At 36.4% G+C, this 21,187-nt stretch overlaps 1 protein-coding gene across 2 annotated transcripts in view; it reads left to right on the top strand.

Moving 5' to 3' along the window:
- Nucleotides 1-21,187, top strand: part of DGKD (diacylglycerol kinase delta) — an 82,336-nt gene that overhangs the window by 6,984 nt on the left and 54,165 nt on the right. For both annotated transcript variants that reach the window (XM_088132533.1, XM_088132534.1), the window contains exons 2-3: nucleotides 15,961-16,071; nucleotides 17,882-17,962. In XM_088132533.1, the coding sequence (XP_087988659.1) occupies nucleotides 15,961-16,071; nucleotides 17,882-17,962 (192 nt within the window). The remainder of the gene's footprint in view (nucleotides 1-15,960; nucleotides 16,072-17,881; nucleotides 17,963-21,187) is intronic.

The raw sequence follows: 21,187 nt of genomic DNA on the forward strand, positions 1-21,187 counted from the left end.
GGCTGCACAAGACCAAGCCTTAAGAACAAATGTATATAAAGCCAGAATTGAGAAGATGGCAACAAACAGCAAATGCCGCCTCTGCAAAGAAGCTGAAGAAACAGTGGACCACCTAGTTAACTGCTAGAAGAGGATTGTACAGACTGACTACAAACAATGACATGACAAAGTAGCAACAATGGTGCATTGGAATATCTGCAAGAAATACCATTTGCCTGCAAGCAAGAACTGGTGGGACCACAAACCAGACAAAGTAATAGAAAATGAAGAAGCTAAAGTGCTCTGGGACTTTAGAATTCAAACAGACAAGCACCTGCCACACAACATCCCAGACTTAACAATTGTTGATAAGAAAGACAAAAAAGTCTGGATAGTGGACATTATAATACCTGGAGACAGCAGAAGAGAAGAGAAAGAACTGGAGAAAATCATAAAATATAAAGACCTGCAAATAGAAGTAGAATGACTATGGCAAAAGAAAGCAAAGATAGTAATAGTAATAGGTGCCTTAGATGCAATCCCAAAACGTCTGGAGCACCACTTGAAGACCATCAGCATTGCCAAAATCACCATCATTCAATTGCAAAAGGCAGCTTTACTTGGAACAGCTTATCCTGCAACGATACGTTTAATCTATGTATTGTCGAAGGCTTTCACGGCCGGCATACAATGGCTGGTGTGGGTCTTCCGGGCTGTGTACCTGGAAGGTACCTGGATACCTTTAATCCATCAAACAACAACATCTGCCTATCCCAGGTCCTTGGGAAGGACTCGATAGGTGTATAAAAATGCCAAATCCAGTCTAAACATCTGGCTGACTGTGCGACCAATCATAATATACTAAATTTATATGCCGCCCAACTCCTAGCGACTCTGGATGGTTTACAATTGTTAAAAACATTTAAGAGCAAAAAACAATACAAAAAACACAAAAATGGCATAAGACGAAAGAACGATGGCAAAGAAAACAAACCCAAGAGGAACAAAAAGGAAGAAAGGGGCATCAGTCATCCTTGCCAAAGGCCTGGGGGAAGAGCCAGGTCTTTAGGGCTCTTCAAAATACCAGCAGGGCGGGAGCCATTCAGATTTTGTGGGGAACCTCATTCCAGAGGGCAGGCACTGCTACAAAGAAGGCATGCTTCCGGAGTCCAGACAGATGATATTTAATCGATGGACCCTGGAGCATGCCAGCCCTGCCAGATCGAAATGGCCAGGCAGATACTATGGGAAGACAGATGGTCACTCAAGTAACCAGGCCCTATGGAAGATTTCATGTCACCTTGGCAGGTATGACCTCTGAAATTGGGAACTAGTGTAATCAGTTCATTTAATTGTTCATGACCTCTTCTGCTGAGTATAGCCAAATTCCCTAGTATTGAGAGCTAGGGGAATAAAACAAATGGGATAATGATTAGAATAACATTGGTAGGAAGCTTGGAACAAATTGAATGAGATACAGACTGGAAAAGATATGCTGGTTTTTGACCATAATAAAGATTTGATTGATTGACTGGAACACATTTAAAGACCTATTCCATGGTCAAGAAGACAACAAATAATTTACTGTTTACCACCAATACAGCTGCATAAAATCATTCAGTGGAACTTTTTCTGATAATCCTTTTAAAACATGAAAAGAAAATATGTATCACTGATAGCGAGGTTTGAGTAAATTTGCATGAGTCTTTGCAGATTAAAGTTCATACATGTTTGCTGACTTAGATGCTATTTATTGATTTTTATGAAGTAGCGGTGGTAAGTACATGTATGGAAGTGAAGTGTATGTTTAATTATGAATGCAAGAACTAAAATATATATCACTAAGTATGAATTGATATCATCTAGGTTTTTATGGGCATGCACAAAACTAGAAATCCATAAATTAGTGATAGTTGCATGTTAGGCACCAGTGATAATGGTGGTAATGGAAAAAACAACAGACTTTCTCAATGAATGCAGTCCAAGAGAAAAAAATATTCTGTTAAGCAATATGAATGGATGAGTGGGAGTGAGATATAAGAATACAAATTAATAATTTGGCCATTTGAAGTCCTAAGAATGAATGAGAATTATGACTACTAAGCATTTGCTTAGAAAAAGGTCTTGTTTATTTCATGTACATGGTGGGAACATAAATCTATTTGTAGATATATGCAGCAGAGGAACAAATATACATTTAAAAGCATAGTTGATTTGATTATTCATGATGAAAGACTGAGAAAATTAGTGAAGGTTACAAGAGTAATAAAAGGTTCTGAATGTGGGACCAATCATTTTTTGATAGTGTCAACACTAGATTTGAGAACAAAATGGACGTGGAAGAAATGGAAAGAAGGGAAACTAATTAGAATAAATTAAAGTACAGTACAGTGACTTGCAGGAAATGAAAGTAAAAGTGTACGAAAAAGTGTTCAAGAAGATGGAAAGTGGACTTGAGAAAAGAGAGAAGCTGCTTGGAACAAAGTAAAGTTTATTGTACTTTTTTTGGTTTATAGAGAAAGTGTATGATTAAGTTAATTGGCTAGAATTGTGGAATGTTTTGCATGAATATACAAAAGATGGTTGTTGAATGCACTGAGAGTAGTATATGGCTGAAGTAAAGCATGCATGAGAATAAATGAACAGCTTAGCAAATGGTTTGACATTAAGACAAGGATATGTGATGTCTCCTTGATCATTTAATGTATTTATAGATAATATATAAGGAATGCTTGTGGTGAGGGCAGCAGTGTGTTGGTTGGAGATATGAACATACATTTATTTTGTATGTAGATATTACATTGTTGTTGGCTGAGAGCAAGATAAATAGTATGATGCAACAAGGAGTGTGAATCTAAAAATTAATGGATCAGAGACCAAGGTAACCGTTTGACAGGGAAAATGGAGTGAATAATTGCAAGTGATGCATAAATGGCAAAAAAATAGAATAAGTAGATGAGTTTTGTGTACCTTCATAAAATGTTTACTAAAGATGGGGAAATGGATGGAGAAATTTAAATATGTGCAAATATTGGTTGAAAGGTAATGGTTATGGTCTGTTGTGAGAAATGAATGCTTATTGAAAGAAGCAGAAATGACAATACAGGTAGTCCTTGCTTAACAACCCTAATTGGGAGTGGAATTTCTGCCACTAAGTGAAATGGTTGTTAGGCAAAATGTCATGTGACCACACCACTTAGTGACAGCAGTTCCAGTTGCGGTTGTTAGGCAAGGACCAGACTGTCGTTAGGCAAGGACCTCATGCTTTTCCTGCCGTGCTGTGATGGAATGGTTTGGTGAAGGCCACGCTCGGGGAGATAAGCATTTCCTTAGCCCCCAGCAGGAGCGTGGGAAGATTAAGAGGATGAGACTGGCACTACCCTAAGGAATTCGCGGTGTTTGCTTGCTGGCTTGGGAAGTTTAGATTCAGTCTGGCGAGATTCTGTCTTGTGGTTGAAAGCTAATAAAAGCTACCTAACCAGAGATGTACGGTCTCGTGGAGTTCTTTGGGCTGAACCTGACATCAATCTTGCCAGACTGAATCTAAACTTCCCAAGCCAGCAAGCAAACACCGCGAATTCCTTAGGGTGGTGCCAGTCTCATCCTCTTAACCTTCCCACGCACCTGCTGGGGGCTAAGGAAATGCTTATCTCCCCAAGCGCGGCCTTCACCAAACCATTCCATTACACCTGCTGTGCTCGCCTCCACTTCAACTCTCCCCCACCTCCCCCCTCATCTCTGCCCTTTTGCCCGCTAGCAAGAAGAGCCAGCAGTTGCCTCGGCTGGGTGCGCCTTGTCAGCAGCGGAAGGAAGAAGATGGTGAAGATCAGCTGGGGGATGGCAGGGGGCAGCAGGGCTAGATGGCTGCAGGGTGGCAGGGCAGCTATTGCAAAGGCCTCAGCCAGGTGCGTTTCGTCAGCAGCAGGAGGAAGAAGACAGCAAAAGGTCAGCTGGGGGCAGCAGGGGCAGTGGAGTACAAGGCAGCTGGAGTGGCAGAGTGGCCAAAAGGGCAGAGAACAGGAGAGATAGGTGAGTGGGGGGAGTTGAAGCACACGTTGCGATCGTAAATGCAGGTGGGCTGTCAAGTGCCAAAATGTTGATCATGTGACTGTGGGGGCACTGCAACAGCCATAACTTTGAGGGTTGGTTGTAATTACCATTCGTTCAGCACCATCATAAGTTCGAATGGCCACTGAACAAATGGTAATTAAGCAAGGACTATCTGTATTTAGACGTATACCTCTGCCTGTTGAGTTATATGGAAATGCAAATCAGGAAAAATAGAAAACTGAATGCAGCTTGAATGGGGTACTTAAGAAATATGTGTGGTAAAAGAAGAAGAGATTGGATCAAGATTGTATGGTACTGAATCAATGTGGAGTAAATACAGAAGTGAATGAACAGTATGAAAAAGCACGTTGAGATGGGGTTTGGTTATATAAAGAGAATGAATAAGGTTTGAATTGCGAAACAAAGACAGTATCTAGTAAGTGGCATACAAATGAGAGTGAATGGGTGGAGAGAAAGGAGAAAACCAAGAAAATAATGTTGGACAGAAGTGATGAGATCTTGGAAAAAAGACAAGATAAGCACAAAGAATAAAAGGCAATATATGAAGTGGTGTATGGACATGGTGGAAGCAAGGATGGTTTGCAAGGACAGAAAGGTATGGAGGAATATAATGAATAGTGTTGGTACCAACTACTTTTAGCTTTGTTTCCTTTTCCTATCTCATGCTTTGCTTAAGTTTTCTTACCCCAAAAGGGAGTAATGTGATGGATATGTATGTATTTCTTAAGGAGTTGCTAATAAGGTATATGTGAGCCCCCGCCCCCTTCACTGCAAAACACCTTTTTTCCATTCAAATCCAAAGCACTGCATTGGCATCAAATTTAACACAGTTCAACTTGATGTAACTACCCTTTACTACTTCAGTACAGAGGATATTTTCCAGTTTTGTACCCAGAAAAATTTAACAGATGCTTTGTAGTTGTGAAGTCTATTGCTAATATGCTTGGCTCTGTCTCCTGCAGTCAGCAATCCAGAGAAGTTCTGCTGGGTGGGTATTCATACTTCCTCTTCCTCTTTTAAAGCTTAATCCCTTTCTTTAAGCTTGCCCACCCCTGATTTTCTTGCTATTGTGTGTTCTTAATAACTCTAAATACTGTTTTAAATATATATTTTTGGTATCAGTTTGTGCCCAGGGGGTAGGGTGTAATCTGGTAATATGCCTCAGAAGAAGGTATCTCCACATTGACCACCAGATGCTGGGTTTTGTGATTCTTTGAAGAAAAGGGTTAGCATTAGGGTTTCTTCCTTTTAGTCTTGGTTCTGCAATTCTAGTTAAAAAGAAGAAAAGGTAGTAGATGGAAACATCAGCAGAAGGCAATAACTGCTTTATCTCCTCAGCTGTCCTGGTTTAGTGGGGTGAACCCAAGTGGTAGAGAAAGGGACCTTCACACTGGCTACCCAGAACAAAGCACATTATAACTTAACACCAGTAGGTAAACTCTGTCAATGAAAACATATGAACCTGTGAATAGGAAGCTTCATTTTTAAAGGAAGAGTTCATCTTAAATGCTGTAATAATGTGATGTGTATAAACTGTTGCTGCTATTGCATTTTAAAATAAAATAACTACTTGTCTGAAGAAACATAGGACAGGAATATAGAAGAGTGGAATAACAAAAATGTGGTAACAATATTTTAAGGATTTCAGGGGAACATAGTCATCTTATGAAAAAGATCCCTCTTCTGCAAAGTAAGGGGGGAAAAATGAACACAGGAAGAAAATGGGGTGAGCAAGAACCAGAAGGCCTGTCTTGGTAAAAGGGACTCTGATGAACTTTGTTGGGGGAGGGGGCGGCATGACAGATATGCAGATAGTTTTTGCAAGTTGAGAACTGGAAAGAGTCTTTTTGGGGATACATGTGGAGTTAGGAAGCAAAAGGATTGATCTGCAACAGCCTTGACTGGGAATACCTGTTACAAGTGTGAAGATGGGGGCTGGGGAGAGAAATCCTGTACTTTTGCTTCTGGTAACAAAAGCTTGAAAGTTTGACAGACACCCAAGGGAGTGGAGACTTGAAATAAATGTGTCTTCTTTGGAAATTGAAACTTCCCTTTGAAATACGGTCTGTCTGCAACAGATAGCCTATGGCCCTTCTAATGGTGCTGAGTTGTAATACCCAACATCCCTCACCCTTGCCAGGCTGACTGAGAGTTGCAGCTGAGCAACATCTGTAAGTTACAGATTATAGACTGAAATGTAAGTATTAAAAGTATTTTTTCTGTTATTACACGAAAAGACTTCAGTATTGCAGTCCTCAGGCTTGATGGGTCAATTCCCATGTGACATTTGTGATAATTTGAATTTGAGACATTTTTCTAGATCAATGAGAAATACTCAGTATTCCAATGAACCATGAGTATAGGATTTGTTTTCCTAATCCCATTTCCTCCCATTCACTGTAGGATTGTTCTTCTAATTCTTCTGAACAGTTACAGGCTTTGGAGAGTTTTCTGGTATTATAGTAAGTGTTAGTTCTGTAGCCAGGAATGTGGTCTCTTGAATGTATTAGTGAGTTAGATTTTAAATGTTCATTACAATAAATCTCAAGTGCTAAGACAGTGTTTTCCTTGTATTTCATATATTGGCAAGAAAACATTAAGCTTCTTAAAGCCTGAAATGTGTTCAGTCTCAACTTTTCTATTTCATTTCTGTTTCTTATTCACAAAGCAAAGATTCTGTTTCTAGGTATTTATCAGCATGCACTGAGAAGAATATCTGGTTTTCTTAAAAAAAAGTGGAAAACCTGAAGTAATATATAGCTCTAAGAGATTTTTATGTGTGAGAGAGGCAGTGCTTTTATGAAATCATAATACCTTTGTACATTTTTTAAGCAAGCACAATTGACTTGAGTCATAAAGCAAGACAACAGTTTGACTTGCAATACTGTAACCATTTGTGGTTTTTTGGTTCCAGGAATGAAAAAATAAGTATTGAGTTGCAGAAAATAGTTTAAAAAAGGATTTTATAAGCACAACATGTGCTATATACTTTCTCAGTCAGGCTTCCTTTTTCTGCCCCTAATGCTTTGGGTTATTCTGCATATTACTCTGGCCCTTTTAATTTGTCATCCCATCCCTAATATCAGGAGGTTTATTTATTTATCTTAATGGCTGTACTCATTCAATTCACAGCCACTCAAATGCTAAAATCCTCTGGCCCTTAGCCAAGCCTGGATGTAACCTGATCCAGAGAGATCCCAGAGTTCCCAGCAGAAATCAGATATCTGTAGAATTCTCCATTAGAAGATACTATCCCCAAGCATCTGTAGCATTTCTGACCATCTTAATACATTCCACAACCAGCTTCTGTTTTGAACTAAAAGGAACAGGATCTTAATTTGTATTTCTACTGTAGGTGAGACAATCCCTTTGGGTTGTCCTTGCTGTTAAACAACAAACTTATAGTTTAACAAACTTTTAGATTGGAAAGGACTCTAGAATGATATGAGTTAAGCTCCGTATTAAATGTCAGTAAAACATATGTCTTCGTTTCTTGAAAACAGATCAGTAAAAAGAGTTACATGGGATTTAGAGACTCAGCTTAAAATCTCTCCTGGCTCCCTTCCCTCTTCACTTACCCAAACTTCTTTGTCTAGCTCATTACTCTGATCTGATCTGAAGGCCTCTGCGAACAGTTGCCTTTCTAGCTCTGACTTACTAGCAGGCATCCAGCCTTAGGACTGCTAGCTTGAATCCAGTTCAAGTGACATGTCTAAAGTATGACTGCCTTTCCAAAGCTTTTGTTATAACCAAGAATGCAACACTACCAGATTGAACAGCAACTCCAGACTTCAAAATTTCAGCCATAAAATTAAAACAGTGGAAACAATATTGTTTACCACAAATAAACAAGATGGCTGTAATGGATGGCATGAGCAGGGAAGATTCTGGAATGGAACTTCAAGGTTGTCAGGAGGGGAGAGAGAAATTCCAGGGCAAGCGCCTCCTCAGCCCGCAGCAAGAGTGTGGGAAGACAAAGAGGATGAGGCTGGCCCCTCCCTAGTCTCACCAGACTAAACCTATGTTTAGTGCAAGCTAATAAAGGAACTGAACTGTACTGGATTGCCTCGTTGCTGTTCTTGGGCTGAACCTGACAATGGCTCTCCAAGACACTGCTGTAGCCAATCCCCAAAAAAGACTACTGAACCCAAAGGCTAGGGTGGTAGAGCAAGGAACATGAACAAGAGACCATGCAGGTTATCTGCAATTTGTGAATTGGATAACACCTTTGAAAGTTATCAAGTAAGTTAGCAGCTTACTTAATACCAAATAAATGTAACTCCAGTTGTTAAATGGAGAAGCTTATTTTATGTAGAACTGTGATGTGCTAGATTTGGATGTGATAAATACAAGTCCATTTGGATGTACTAAATAGAAATTAAAATATCTGTTCAATAATAAATACTACTTATGATATTTCATCATCCTCACAAATGATTGTACAAATACATTGTATCAAGCATGTGCTTTTGACTACTTGTCCAAAAGATAGGATAAATTTAACTTCAGAAATACTGCTGTACAGAGCAAAGGTTCCCAGTCTTTTAGGTTCACTGGAACTATTTAGGATTGTGAAAAAATCATGCCATAAAGCCAGTCAGAAAAAAAAAAATTACCAAAACAAACTGTTGAGGTTAGTCCTAGCACTGCCTGCCTGCTCCTGGTTGCTTACGTTTATCTAATTTCTGAGATTAATAGACTTCCAAACAAGACAGTAATTCAGCCATCATTACTGATGCAGCTTTTAGTTTCTTAAAATGCTTCTGATCTATGTGAGACCTAGAAGAATTCATGGAAATAAAGATGATATTACTAGTTTCCCATCTATTGTTTGCTGTAACTGCATTTTAAAAAATAAAATCACATTGGGCATGGACCCTGGAAGGTACCAAGATAGTTGTTGCCACGTGTATTAGTATCTAGGGGAAACTATGTTGGGCATCCAAAGTATAGAATATAGAAAAATCAGAACATTGGCCTATCCAGCTCTATGTTCTGAAGGGCCTGGAGAGGGACCTTTCCTGGGCCACCTATTGGAGTTAAACTACAGTCAATTCCAGGATATTTTCCATGCAGGTCATGTGTTGCATCACTGAATATTAGTTGTAATTAGATTGAAATAAACGGTATTACTAGATTGTCTTCTCTTCTAATTCAAGAAGAAAATCTTACTGGCCTCTAGAAGGAAGTGAATGATAAATTATCTTGCAGGATTTTAAAAGTTTTAGTCATGATAAAGTTATAAACTTACTGCACATATAGGGCACAGGGATTTTTTTTTGAAACCTAGCCTAAATAAATAAATTAATCATTTTGAGTAATGCTTTATAATCTGTACTATTTCACTGTTCTACTTTTCACCAGTTTCTGGTGCCAAATTGTTGCACTAATAAATTTATTACAAACAAGTTTCTCTTTATTTAATTTCTTTGCTAGACTTCGAGTAGCACAGTTTACCTGTGGATCATATTGCAACAGGATGTGGTGAGGAACAATAGCAACCCAGAGTATATCCAGAATATAAAAAAAAAAGTAGGTTCTTAACTTAAAATAGAAATTAAGACATAAAGAAATTTAGGCAGCTATTATTGTTTTAACTGATGTATGTGAGCTTTTGATCAGGGCTGCAGAAATGACACACACAACCATATATTTGTCCCGGATTTTCTCAGATTGTTCTTCTTCTTCCCACCCATACTTGCAGAAAGTGGAAAAAATGACAGGGTTCAGATACAATGTGGTTTGTGCTCTATATATGCAAAGACTCACATTATAGTTTAACTGAACTTCCCAACACCCAGTGAGTAAAACATAGTTTACAGTTGCTTTATGGGGTTTTTTTGTTTTGTTTTGTTTTGTTTTCATCTGCATAGCATTCAGTTTCATAACTTCATCTCTATCTCCGTGATGCAACAGCCTTTTCAGGATTACCATAGTCACATATCAGTGCTCTGTGAATTCAAACTCATATCACACCACCATTTCCATACACTATAATTTACAAAGAGTTTCCAGTCACTTCATTGTTTGTTAGTCTCAAACAAGCAACACATTGTGGGCAGGTTCAGATTCAGATTTTTATTAATGAATAGTTTCTTATTAATTAGAAACTATTAGGTATAATCAGGCTTTTTCCATTTGTCTTCTCCAGTCCAACTTTCAAGCTGCTTAGTCGTACCAAAAAATCATCTTTTCCTCTTTTTATTCCTCCCATATCTAGATGTTCACTTTCTGCCACCCTTACCTGCTCAAGTTTCTTCAACTCAGGACTTCTGTCATAGCTTTATGGAAGGTCTTTTTACTCACATTATCTTATGATTGTGCTTAAGCCCAGTCTTATAGAACGTCATCCATAATATTTAGTTTGCCGCCATTAGCCGGAGTTAGATGTTACCTGTGCACTGAATTTCATATAGAGATGCTACTCCTGATAATTATGCAACCTTTATGGCAGAATCCTGTACATGTCTACTTAAAAGAGATTCCTGCTGGATTAGACCACACCTAGTCAAAGTTAAAGATACCGTATACTGAAATTGACAGAATTTTTAGTTGTAATTATTTTGATTTGTTAATTTTAGTATAGCTGATGTAAATGTGACTAAATTTGGTGGCATATACAATTATGGAAGATTATAAGAGATTGCAGCCTTAGTTTTGCATATGTTTGTCTTTCAGATACAACTATTTAAAATTCAAGTATTTTTGTTGAATAGATTGTACAACTGTTTTTATACTCCAGTTCTTGTTTATTTACGTATTGCATTCATAGACTGTCTTTCTTCCAGCAGTTCAGTAACTAACAAGTTGTGCTTTATCCTAACTATGGACAAAATGACTTTGTATTACTTTTGGCACTCATCTCAGAAAATTAAAAAGTGTGATTTCCTAATTGTGAAAGATGAGAATCTGCTCATACTTGGGAATTCTCAATATACATCTTGCACCCTTTCCTGGTGGAAAATCTTCCATTTTAGGAAGGTCTTGTATTGTTAGTAATTATGTGAACATTGGCTCTTAGGTTTCTGTTGCTGTTTTTATGTCTTCAACTTTTATCCTTTCTTTATAGATTATACATTTTTATTTCTATTTCATTTGTTGACTTTCTTTGAATAAATAAATAAATGAAATAGTGCAGATTATCATTTTAATGATGCAATAACACTGGAAGGAATTTATAATGGAAATGTTTTGGATATGCTTTGTAACAGGGATAGGACAAAAGATTCAGGGGATGACTTTGTGCTGATCTATGTGAAAAAGTGGCTTTTACTGAGATAGTAATAGAAGATGTTACTACTGTATGTTGTATCCATTATTGAAAAGAGATAGGCAAAATGTCCAAAGAAGTGTCTGGCAACTGCAGAGGAGACACAGTAAAGATCATATATGCTGTATATTCAGGAAACAAGAACATTTTAATAATCTCTTTTTCAAAACTATTATTTTTCTCCTTTCTCAGAAGACATTGCAAAAAAATTTTTTCAAAAGGATTTTTTTTCATTTCTCAGAGGACATTGCAGAACTTTTAGGAGTATTCTTTTATGAGATTATCCCAAATTATTATCCTTAACAGCACTGTATGCATATTGCATAATACATTGTTTTATGCCTCATTAATGCTATTTGCTGAACAAGGCAAATCACTGTAACTTGGATCTAGCCACAGGATACACAATAGCCAGGCTATAAATGTAAATTATTTCTCATTGGTTATCTCCTAGAGCAGATCAATTAACCGGGAGGGATTTGTTTTAAACATTTCCTTCAGTTTCAAAACGTCATGAACTCAGCTTGTACATCTGAAAAGGAAAGTATATTATAATTTGGGCAGTCTAGATTTAGACCTTCACTTAACTACAGTACTCAATACAATACTTTTGGTTGTGAAACAGGAAAGAAGACACTGCATGATTCCTAACAATTATTCATTCTTGTTTGGGAAACTCATTGCATTCTTTGGGATCCAAGTAGCATTAGTGAAATGCAAATTAATTATTGATAAAGATTTTAATTTTTAATTAATTGATGCTTGTATTGGCTCCCAACAATGACAAAGATAATTAAAATGCATTATTTCCTATGACTAGCTGATAGCTTCTGAGAGCATGTAGAAATTCTTATAATAGTATTGCTCATTTTTGAGTGAGGAGGCAGAATAATAGGCTTCTCCTCTTTAGCCTTTGACTGTGGATCACTGCCCACATGTGATGCCTAAAAATATGCTGCAAACATGGAGTCCTATTTCTTTTAAGGATTGCTAGGGAGAAGAAAACTGCTACTTTGCTTTCACCTCTTCCCATTTCTTTGGAATTCAGTGTTCAAAAAGCATTCCCTAGAATTGAAAGGACTGAAAAACATGCTTACTGGGAAATGAACAGCAAGCTATAGAAAAGGAGCGATATCTAAAAAAAGGAAAAAATGCTATAAAGTCATCTTGATCTTATCTCCAGCCTTTTCCGCCCAAACCCACCAAAGTCTTTTCTAAGCTGCCTGACTATAAATAGAACAGCAGCTCTCTTGCAGAGATGGGCAGCTGTAAATTCAAGCTTATTCTCTCCCCCAGCAGCATCTGTGTTGTGAGAGAGGCAGCCCAATCACAGTGACATTATTTTTGCTAGGTTTTTATGTCTATGTCCTGCACTTATGAAGGTCCTGTAAATGTTCTAATACTGGAAAATCCCCTGGTTTATTTTTAATTAAGGGGAGGTACATGCTGACAGTTTTTGGGGGAATAGTGGTGATTTTCTTGAAAAGCCAATATTTAAAAGAGATGGAAGAGTGCTCATCATTTGCACAGGTGAGTTTGTTCTGTAGATATGAATGAGCACCCTGGCTGGATAGGAAACAGGTTGATATCAGTTTAGAGTAAACAGAATTAAGTAGTAATAGGATACAAGATATTAGTGTTATCAAGTTACACTTAACGTTCAGGCTAATAAAATGTAAAATCAAATTAGAAAGCTGCTACTTGAGCCTTATAACTTTGAGTATGGTGCATAGATTAGAAAGTTCCAGAAAGCAATTTGAATTCAGTCCAGTGATAATTCATAAGAGCTGATACAATTCAACTTGTACTCCCAGTTGTTCCTCTGTCTATTAATCTTGTTTAGCATTCAAGCCTTGATTATGTTTCACCTGTTTTTAAATATTTGGCATAAGAATATTTTTCTGTTGTTTTCTTCCAAAACATAACTGATCTTTCCCTTTTGGAATTGTGAAGTTAGGATAAGCTTTTTGTAAATTATTTTCAAGATTCAGTAAATAATTCTGAAGCTTACTGTCTAAAATACTTTGGCAGGAGGATGTTCATCACATCTTAATCAAGGTAGGAAATAGGATTATCCATGGAAAGATAGAGTAGAGCAGACTAGTCTAGCACTAGTATCTGACACATGGTAAAAACTAATGAAATGACCAATTGTAATAGATTTACCCATTTGATTTTTTTCATTCACTCAAGAAAATATCTTTAAGTCATCATTTTCAAATCTTGTTATAATTAGGCACATTTCGTGTAGGAAAATATAACTTCATTAACTTTCAACTTCATCTAATGGCTGCTCATTTATGCATTTTGCTGGTTAAAATTCTGCAGAGTCCCTGTTGCTGGATTGTGGCAAACTATAGCATGAATTGCATATGTAACTTTTGAAATATCCTAATGGATGACCTCATGTTGGTGGGGGTGACGTAGCTGCCCGTTTTGTCTGTTTAAGCTATATGGTAGAAAAAATGCATATGGCTATGTCTCTTAGTTTAAAAAATGGCTGATTTTGAGGATATATATATATCCTGTGGGGAGTTGAAAGACTTTTTAAATTAAGAGATTTTTGTATGGCAGTACTCTTGGTTCAGTAGAGCCCAGCTAGAGGGCAGCATCTAACTGAGCATAGCTAATCTTGACAAGATAAGATTTGAACCTTATTATTAAGCATGCAGTGCATCAGATTAAAAAGATGCTTCAGAGTGAGAATATAGCACCTGTATGCAGCTCCTTCAAGCAGCAATATCTTTTTCTGGAATCCTCTAGCAACTGTTGCTTTAAAGAGTTGTACATAAGTATTATGCTTCTGAGCTCCTCTTTGGAATCTAATCCAAAGTTCTGCACAGCCGTACTGGTTGGTACATGATGGGAGATCACCAGGAGATATCAGGACTGTAGGCTAAACTGAGATGTCAAGAAAGTATCATGTAAAAATGCAGGAGCAAATCATTTCTGTGCTGTTGCCATGAAAATGACATGGATGTGTGCATGAGATTACTGAGAGTCAAGCTCAGTGACATACCTTTTTAAATGCTTTAATGCATTCTCTCTTTTTTGTCCAAACAATTATGATATAATTTTGAGGATTATAATAATGGATTCCATCTGCTAGTGGTTATGCTAGAAAATAAAAGGTAGTTTCTCCCTCAAGTTGAACTCACTCCTGGTGCCTGTGAGTATAGTGATGCTGTTTTCTTATAAAAACCATTAACCATTGCCTTTTTCTGAGTTTTTTTTTTTAACTTTCCAGTCTAGTTCAGAGCCCTTGCTTTTGCTGGTAGCCTCTTATCCAAGTACTAACCAGATCTGATCACACTTAGTTTCTTTGAGATTAGTGAAGGTCAGCTAAGTACTACCCTGTTTGCTAATTCTTCTATATTTTTTCCCTGAAAAGTATGAATGCACTTTTCTCATTTCATCACTGATAAAGATAGGAAATCCAAGTTTTTCTGTCTCATTTAATGCCATTAACAGGAAATTAGTTATAGTAATATTTCACTGTTTCTAGTTTAGGTTATCCTGATGTAATAAGGTTCATACTATTGATCTCAATGATTATGCTCATTGTTAAGTAACAGTGATACCTCTTTTTAAATTGAGAGCACTGCTATCTTTTACACATGTTGTTTTCTTGTTTCTAATTAAAGAATGAACTAACAAAGTTTGTTATGAAATTCCTTCAGTTTCTTTTTAAATTATTTGTTCCTGTACTGAACTGTTTAAACTGCTAGAGATTTCATTTTCCTTGGGTGAGGAGAGTGTTAACTGAAGCATTTAAACCAGATATTGTGTCACTTACTGCTGGCAGAAACTCTGCATTGGTTAATTAATGCCAGAACCATTGCATACTGTTTGAAAAACTTTCATTTATTTTAAAGATTCACCCATCTTCCATTATTTATTATCTTTTCTCCATTGGGCTAAGTTTCTTATGTGACTAAATGAATGCAGCTAAAAATAGCACGATAGCTGGATATGCATATTATGTGAATGGGCGTGTGGAGGATGTATGTGTGTGCGGCTAGCTGTTGAAGAACTGGAAAAAAAGCAAAACTCTTTGTGTAAAGACAAGCTTGGCACTTCAGCCTGAGAAATGGCAGCCAGCCAGCCAGCCAACAAGCGAGGGGACTGAGCCAAGAATATCTGAAAAAAATACCAAATATAAAAGCTGGATAGATTGTCTCTTTGCTTCTTTATTGTTGTTATTTACTTCTTAAATATGCAGATTGTTTCCTGTGGCAATCAGATGCTGATAGCTTTACCTGAGGTATCCTTCTGTGTGCTAACTTTATTCAAACAAGTGACATCAGAGCTTAGACAGGATTTGACAGGGCTGGCCTCAGTCTGAGTTTTTTACAATGTCTGGTATCATGATAAAAGTTTGATAAGATCATTTTTTGTTGAAAGAACTGTATTCTCACAGCATGATACTGTAATATCTTCAGTACACAGAAACAATTGTTTCTTGCGCTTGGATATAGCAAAAATTTCCAGTTCAGATATATGTTAGGTATTTCCAGCAGAGGGCAGTCAAACAATAAATATTTTTATCAACCTGGCAATACTTCTGTTTTGTTATGGGAGAGGAGCAAGGGCAGATAAATGGGTTGTGTGTAAAACACTGAATTCTTTTTGGCTTCCAGACTATTATCAAAGAGGGCATGTTGATGAAGCAGACCAATTCCTTCCAGCGGTGGAAAAGGCGATATTTCAAATTGAGAGGACGAACTTTGTACTATGCCAAAACTGCTAAGGTATGTTGCTGAATTAGCCCGTTAACTGTAAATAGTAAAATAGGATTGTGTATTCCGTTTTCATTACCCATAGGGAATACAATAAGTTTTAGAACAGTAATGTTGAAATATTCCTAACGCAGAGCACATTTCATTAATTGCAGTCTTTGGAGATATTACAAAATCGTGACAAAATCAGAAAAAATGGGATATATATTGTATAACATTGTATTCTATTAGGAATTCTACATTTATGCAATAGGGCCTGTGCTCCTTCAAGTTTTATTTTACATAACAAAGGTGAATTTAATACAGTGTTTAAAAGAGCATATTCTTCTCATGCTAGATTTTGGAAGCACTTGATAGCTTGTTTGCCTGTAATTATTAAGAGCAGTAACTTTATTCACCTGGCTTTCTTCCATAATGTCCTCTTGACAAAAACTAGCTTTCAACCAAACAGGCAATTAATTATAATGAAAAGACACTTGAATTTATCTTGAATGATTACCTGCATATTTACTGAGCAAGGTTGAGCTGTCAGTATCCTCTAAATATGTGGGAAACTCTCCATTTGAAACGAATTGTCTGGCTATGTCAGGACTTCATATAGCAGTAGATCAAGTGTGCAGTGGAGAATTCTAGTGAGCTTCCATAAAAGCTTCTGTTCAAGTTTTGACCTCCTGTCATATAGAGAATCAGAATGTAACTCTAGGAAATTTTTGCTTTGAAGTGTATTTGTCCCCCGTTGTGGGGAGATGGGCAGGGACAAGTCAAATAAATAAATAAATAAATAAATAAATAAATAAATAAATTTGTCTATAAAAATGCTTCTAGATATGATGAGCTTGCATTTTTATAAGTGAGGAGATCTCCTAGGAATCAATTCCTTTCTAGCTATTCCAGCATAAGATCTATTCCAGATCTTAAGAGTCAAACTAATTTTAATAAGTGGATTCCTTAAAACAGTGCCACCTTTTTACAAGCTTATACAGAAGCCTGAAAATTGTCATACTATTTGAACTAAGAGTTAAAGTAAGTCAAAGAGGCCTGAAGCATTTCTGAATAATTTTTAAAATGTACAGTCTTAGTGCAAGGAGTCATTTTGTGTACCCACTCCACTGGAAGCTCCAATCTTTCTTGAATGGTGGCTGGGACAAGCTGAGAGAGAGCTATAGCTTTCAGAAGTGCTCAACTTCCATGTGGCTCAGGAAAGCAGTTAGGGGCAGATGGGCTGCAGATTCTTATACATATCTCCCTGCCTTTGTCTCCATCTACCTATTTCAAGGGCTGTGAATCAGCTGCTGCCTCATTTCTCTCCTCATCTCCAGTTCCATCTATTGACATCCTGTCCCAACTGGAAAGACAGTCTATTAAAGCAGTTCTCTTTCAATGAATCTGACATCTGTTTTCTGTGTAAATAACTTTCAAGAGCCAGTTTCCTCAGTGACACCAACAGGGCAGATGAAATGTCTGTTGGTGAAGAAAAGGAGGAGTGGAATAGTAGAAGTATAGAGCCGTGTCCCTGGGTACAGGCAGCATTCTGATTTCATATGGCCTTTTGACTCAGAGAACCTGTCTGGGGAAGATGGGTGTAGACTCTCAATATCCCCATAGAGCATAGGCCCTAATTGTACCATCTGGAGAGATAGTGTTGCCATTCATCCAGTCCACCAGCCACCTGTAGAAGATTTAGCTATTCTTCTTCAGTTAAATAGGTGAGAAAATCTCCTGTGAAGAAATTACCCATAATAATTCTTGTAAGCTCCAAATTTTATCTACTAGACTTTCTTTTTGTTCTTGAATTAATTCTTACTTTTTTTTAATTTTCCAGTCAATTATTTTTGATGAGGTGGATCTGACAGATGCCAGTGTGGCAGAATCTAGCACTAAAAATGTCAACAATAGTTTCACGGTAAGATTTCTTGCATTTTATCTCATGATTAAGCATATCTTCTTTGTATCATCCTTACTCAGGATAGCATAAAGCAAAAAGCAAAGAAGTGCCAAAAGGGGGAATTAAAAACTTGGCCAGAAGGTACTGAAATTACTAATGTTCAACTTTGTAGAAAGATTATATCTTTTTCTATGAAATAGTGGTGTGTAATGTTGTTGCTTGGGTTGTGTTAAAAGACAAATAAATGGGCATAGCAACTCTATTTGGTTTTAATATTGGGGAATTGTTAATGTCTGGGTATAGCAAAATGTAATCAGTATAAGTTGGCAAGAACTTCATTTTTTTCAGGCCAATTCATTATGTTTAAATTAAGTAAATTTTCCATTCAGCAAGCTAGTAGGATATTACTTTAATTAATTCTGTTTCTATATCTACTGGATGTTTTATTTCTTATTCTTAAATATGCAATTTATCCTGAGCCTTGGGAATACATACTTTTTAAAGAATGTGATTTGAAGAATGGAACTAGTGGTTCACCAGAGCTATGGAGACTTGCCAAAATATGTTGTAAGAATGTTTAAGGATCCACAATTCAATTTTGAGGTCTGTTTCTATACATTTTTGTAGAACCATGGCACTACATGTTTATATAATTACTGTTTTATTATAAAAGGTGGGAAGTGACTTTAAAAAGTGACTGTTTCTGATTTTATATTTATATGAATTCCTAAGTTCTCCAGTAAGCCAAAGTACATTACAGGATATTACTTCAAGCTTTGGGAATAATGTAACAATTCTTAGTTAAAATAATATTCATAGATCCTCTCTTTTTTGCATTGCACATAGAATATGGGACACTCAGAATATTGTGCCTGGTTCTGTGTAGTGCATTTTAGGAAGAACATTGACAAATGGAACTTGTTCAGAGGAGAGCAACCACAATAAGTTCCTGGAATGAAAGGCCAGAGGAACAGTTGGAGACATTGGATATGCTTAGCCTAGAGAAAAAAAGACCTTGGAGGGGATATGGTGGTTATATTCAAGTATCTGAAGGGCTTTCATGTGTAAAATGGGACAGAACTTGCCAGAGTTGTTCCAGAACGTAAGACAAGAAACAATAGGCTTAAATGACAAGGAACTAGCTTTCAGTTGAACATCAAGAAATGGCTTCTAACAATAAGAGCTGTTTAACAATGAAACAGATTATCTCAGAAGCAGTGAATTCTCCTTTGCTGGAGATGTTTAAACAGAGGCTGGATGGCCATTAAACAGAGGCTGGATGGCTATGATAGTGGGTTACCTCATTGGGAAGGGAGTGGGCTAGATGAGCTCCATGATCCCTTACAACCGCTGCATGCTATGATTCCATAATATATCTTAAATAAAAAGAAGAAATAATTTCATAGTTTTCAGCCTGGAAAATAACATCTTGTTAGTACCTCTTATAAAACTGCCTAACAAATAAAAAGACAGGGCTATTTTTGTTAGTCTTTCACTGGCAATACCACTGGAGTTTTTTGCTCGTTTTTATATAACCTATAGTTTTCTCTTTGAGAATACCATTTTCTTCTCAATTTGTTTTTCTTTAGCTCTGTTATCTGCATACTTTGAAGATACACTGAACAGAAATGCATACCATTTAGGAATACCTTTAGAAATGAGACATGTTGGTTTATTTTGGAAATATTACATTCATAATTTTGTATTTGACATTAAACTTTATATTATACTGGCTAAATTTTTCATGTCTTCTCACTGTTGTTGGTTTTCAGGAACACTCTCCTTATCCTAAGATTTCTTAGCTAGTATAGTGTACTATCTTTTTGCTCATGCTGAACTATGAATTTTTAATGATATGGGTTAATTTACAAATATATATGTGCAGAGTTTATGATCTTTTAAATCTTTCTGGAGTTAATTTAGGATTCAGTTGAACTTCCTGTTGAATTAATACAGTTCTGCTGCTGATAGATAATCATCATTCCTGGGAGTGTTTAAAATTGTGAGCAGGAAAAGAGATGGGATCCATCAGTTTAATTTATTATAATCTATCCTTTCTTTTATAATTTTGAGTACAATTTGGTTATAGTCCCTAGCAAATATGAAGGTTCCTTGTTTAGATTTTAAACAGTTAATAATTAACTATTAATTTGTAGTTTAAAAGAGTTGGCTATAAAGGAAACATCACAAGAAAAGCATATAACATACTGACCAGGTATCAGGAGAAAGTACAGGAGTAAATTTGTAAAAATTATAGAACTGGAAAACGGCTCAGAATATCTCTAATGAGATATGAGATATCAAAATTTCTTGATGTATTATAACATGCCAAATAGGACAAACAATTCAAGATGCAGTGAGTACATCAGAATGTGAAAGACAAGCAATACTTTAAAATCTTTGTACTGTATATACTCGTGTATAAGCCCATCCCAAGATAAGCTGGCCCTCAAATTTTTAACCAAAATACTATGAAAAATGCATAATGCATGGATAAGCTGACCTGCATTTTTAATGGTACATTGGTTAAAAAATCAAGGGTCGGCTTATCTGTGGATGGTGAGTATATATGGGATATACGAGTACTTTTTAAAAGTGTTACTGTATAAGCCCATCCATGGATAAGCCAACCCCAATTATCCATGAGTATATATGATATAACTTTATTTATTTATTTATTTATTTATTTATTTATTTATATAAATAAATAATAAATAAATAAATAAATAAAATTATACCATATATACTCATGGATAATTGGGGTTGGCTTATCCACGGATACAGATATCGGCAAGTATATACAGTAACACTTTTAAAAAGTACTCGTATATCCCATATATAAAATAATTAATATTTGAGCATATAAAATAATTATAAAATTCTCCTTAAACTGACTACTGACATTGAGCCCTATCTTGTTATTGTTGGAACGTAAATTTCTATGCACACTGGTGGCACTAATTCAGCCTCATAAAATCCCATAAATATAAATAAATAAATGGTATAATCAGTTGCAAAAACAAAACAACCTAATAAAATCAGCTAAAACTGCAAAGCCAAATGAGATACCAGTTACAAATCATCAATTATTATATGTGTGATCCCACATACAAGCAATCAGTTGTCAATATTAAAAATAAATTCATTTAAAAAAGGAAAATCTACATACTACCTGTCTGGCTAAATAACACATTTTCCCAGCTGTGGTCAAAGATACTAAAATTGGTTTTGCCTGAAGAGTAT

This window comes from Python bivittatus, unplaced genomic scaffold (genome assembly GCF_059951505.1).
Source record: "Python bivittatus isolate LINGU-HERP-01145 unplaced genomic scaffold, Pbiv_v1 ctg000980_np1212, whole genome shotgun sequence".
NCBI lineage: Eukaryota > Metazoa > Chordata > Lepidosauria > Squamata > Pythonidae > Python > Python bivittatus.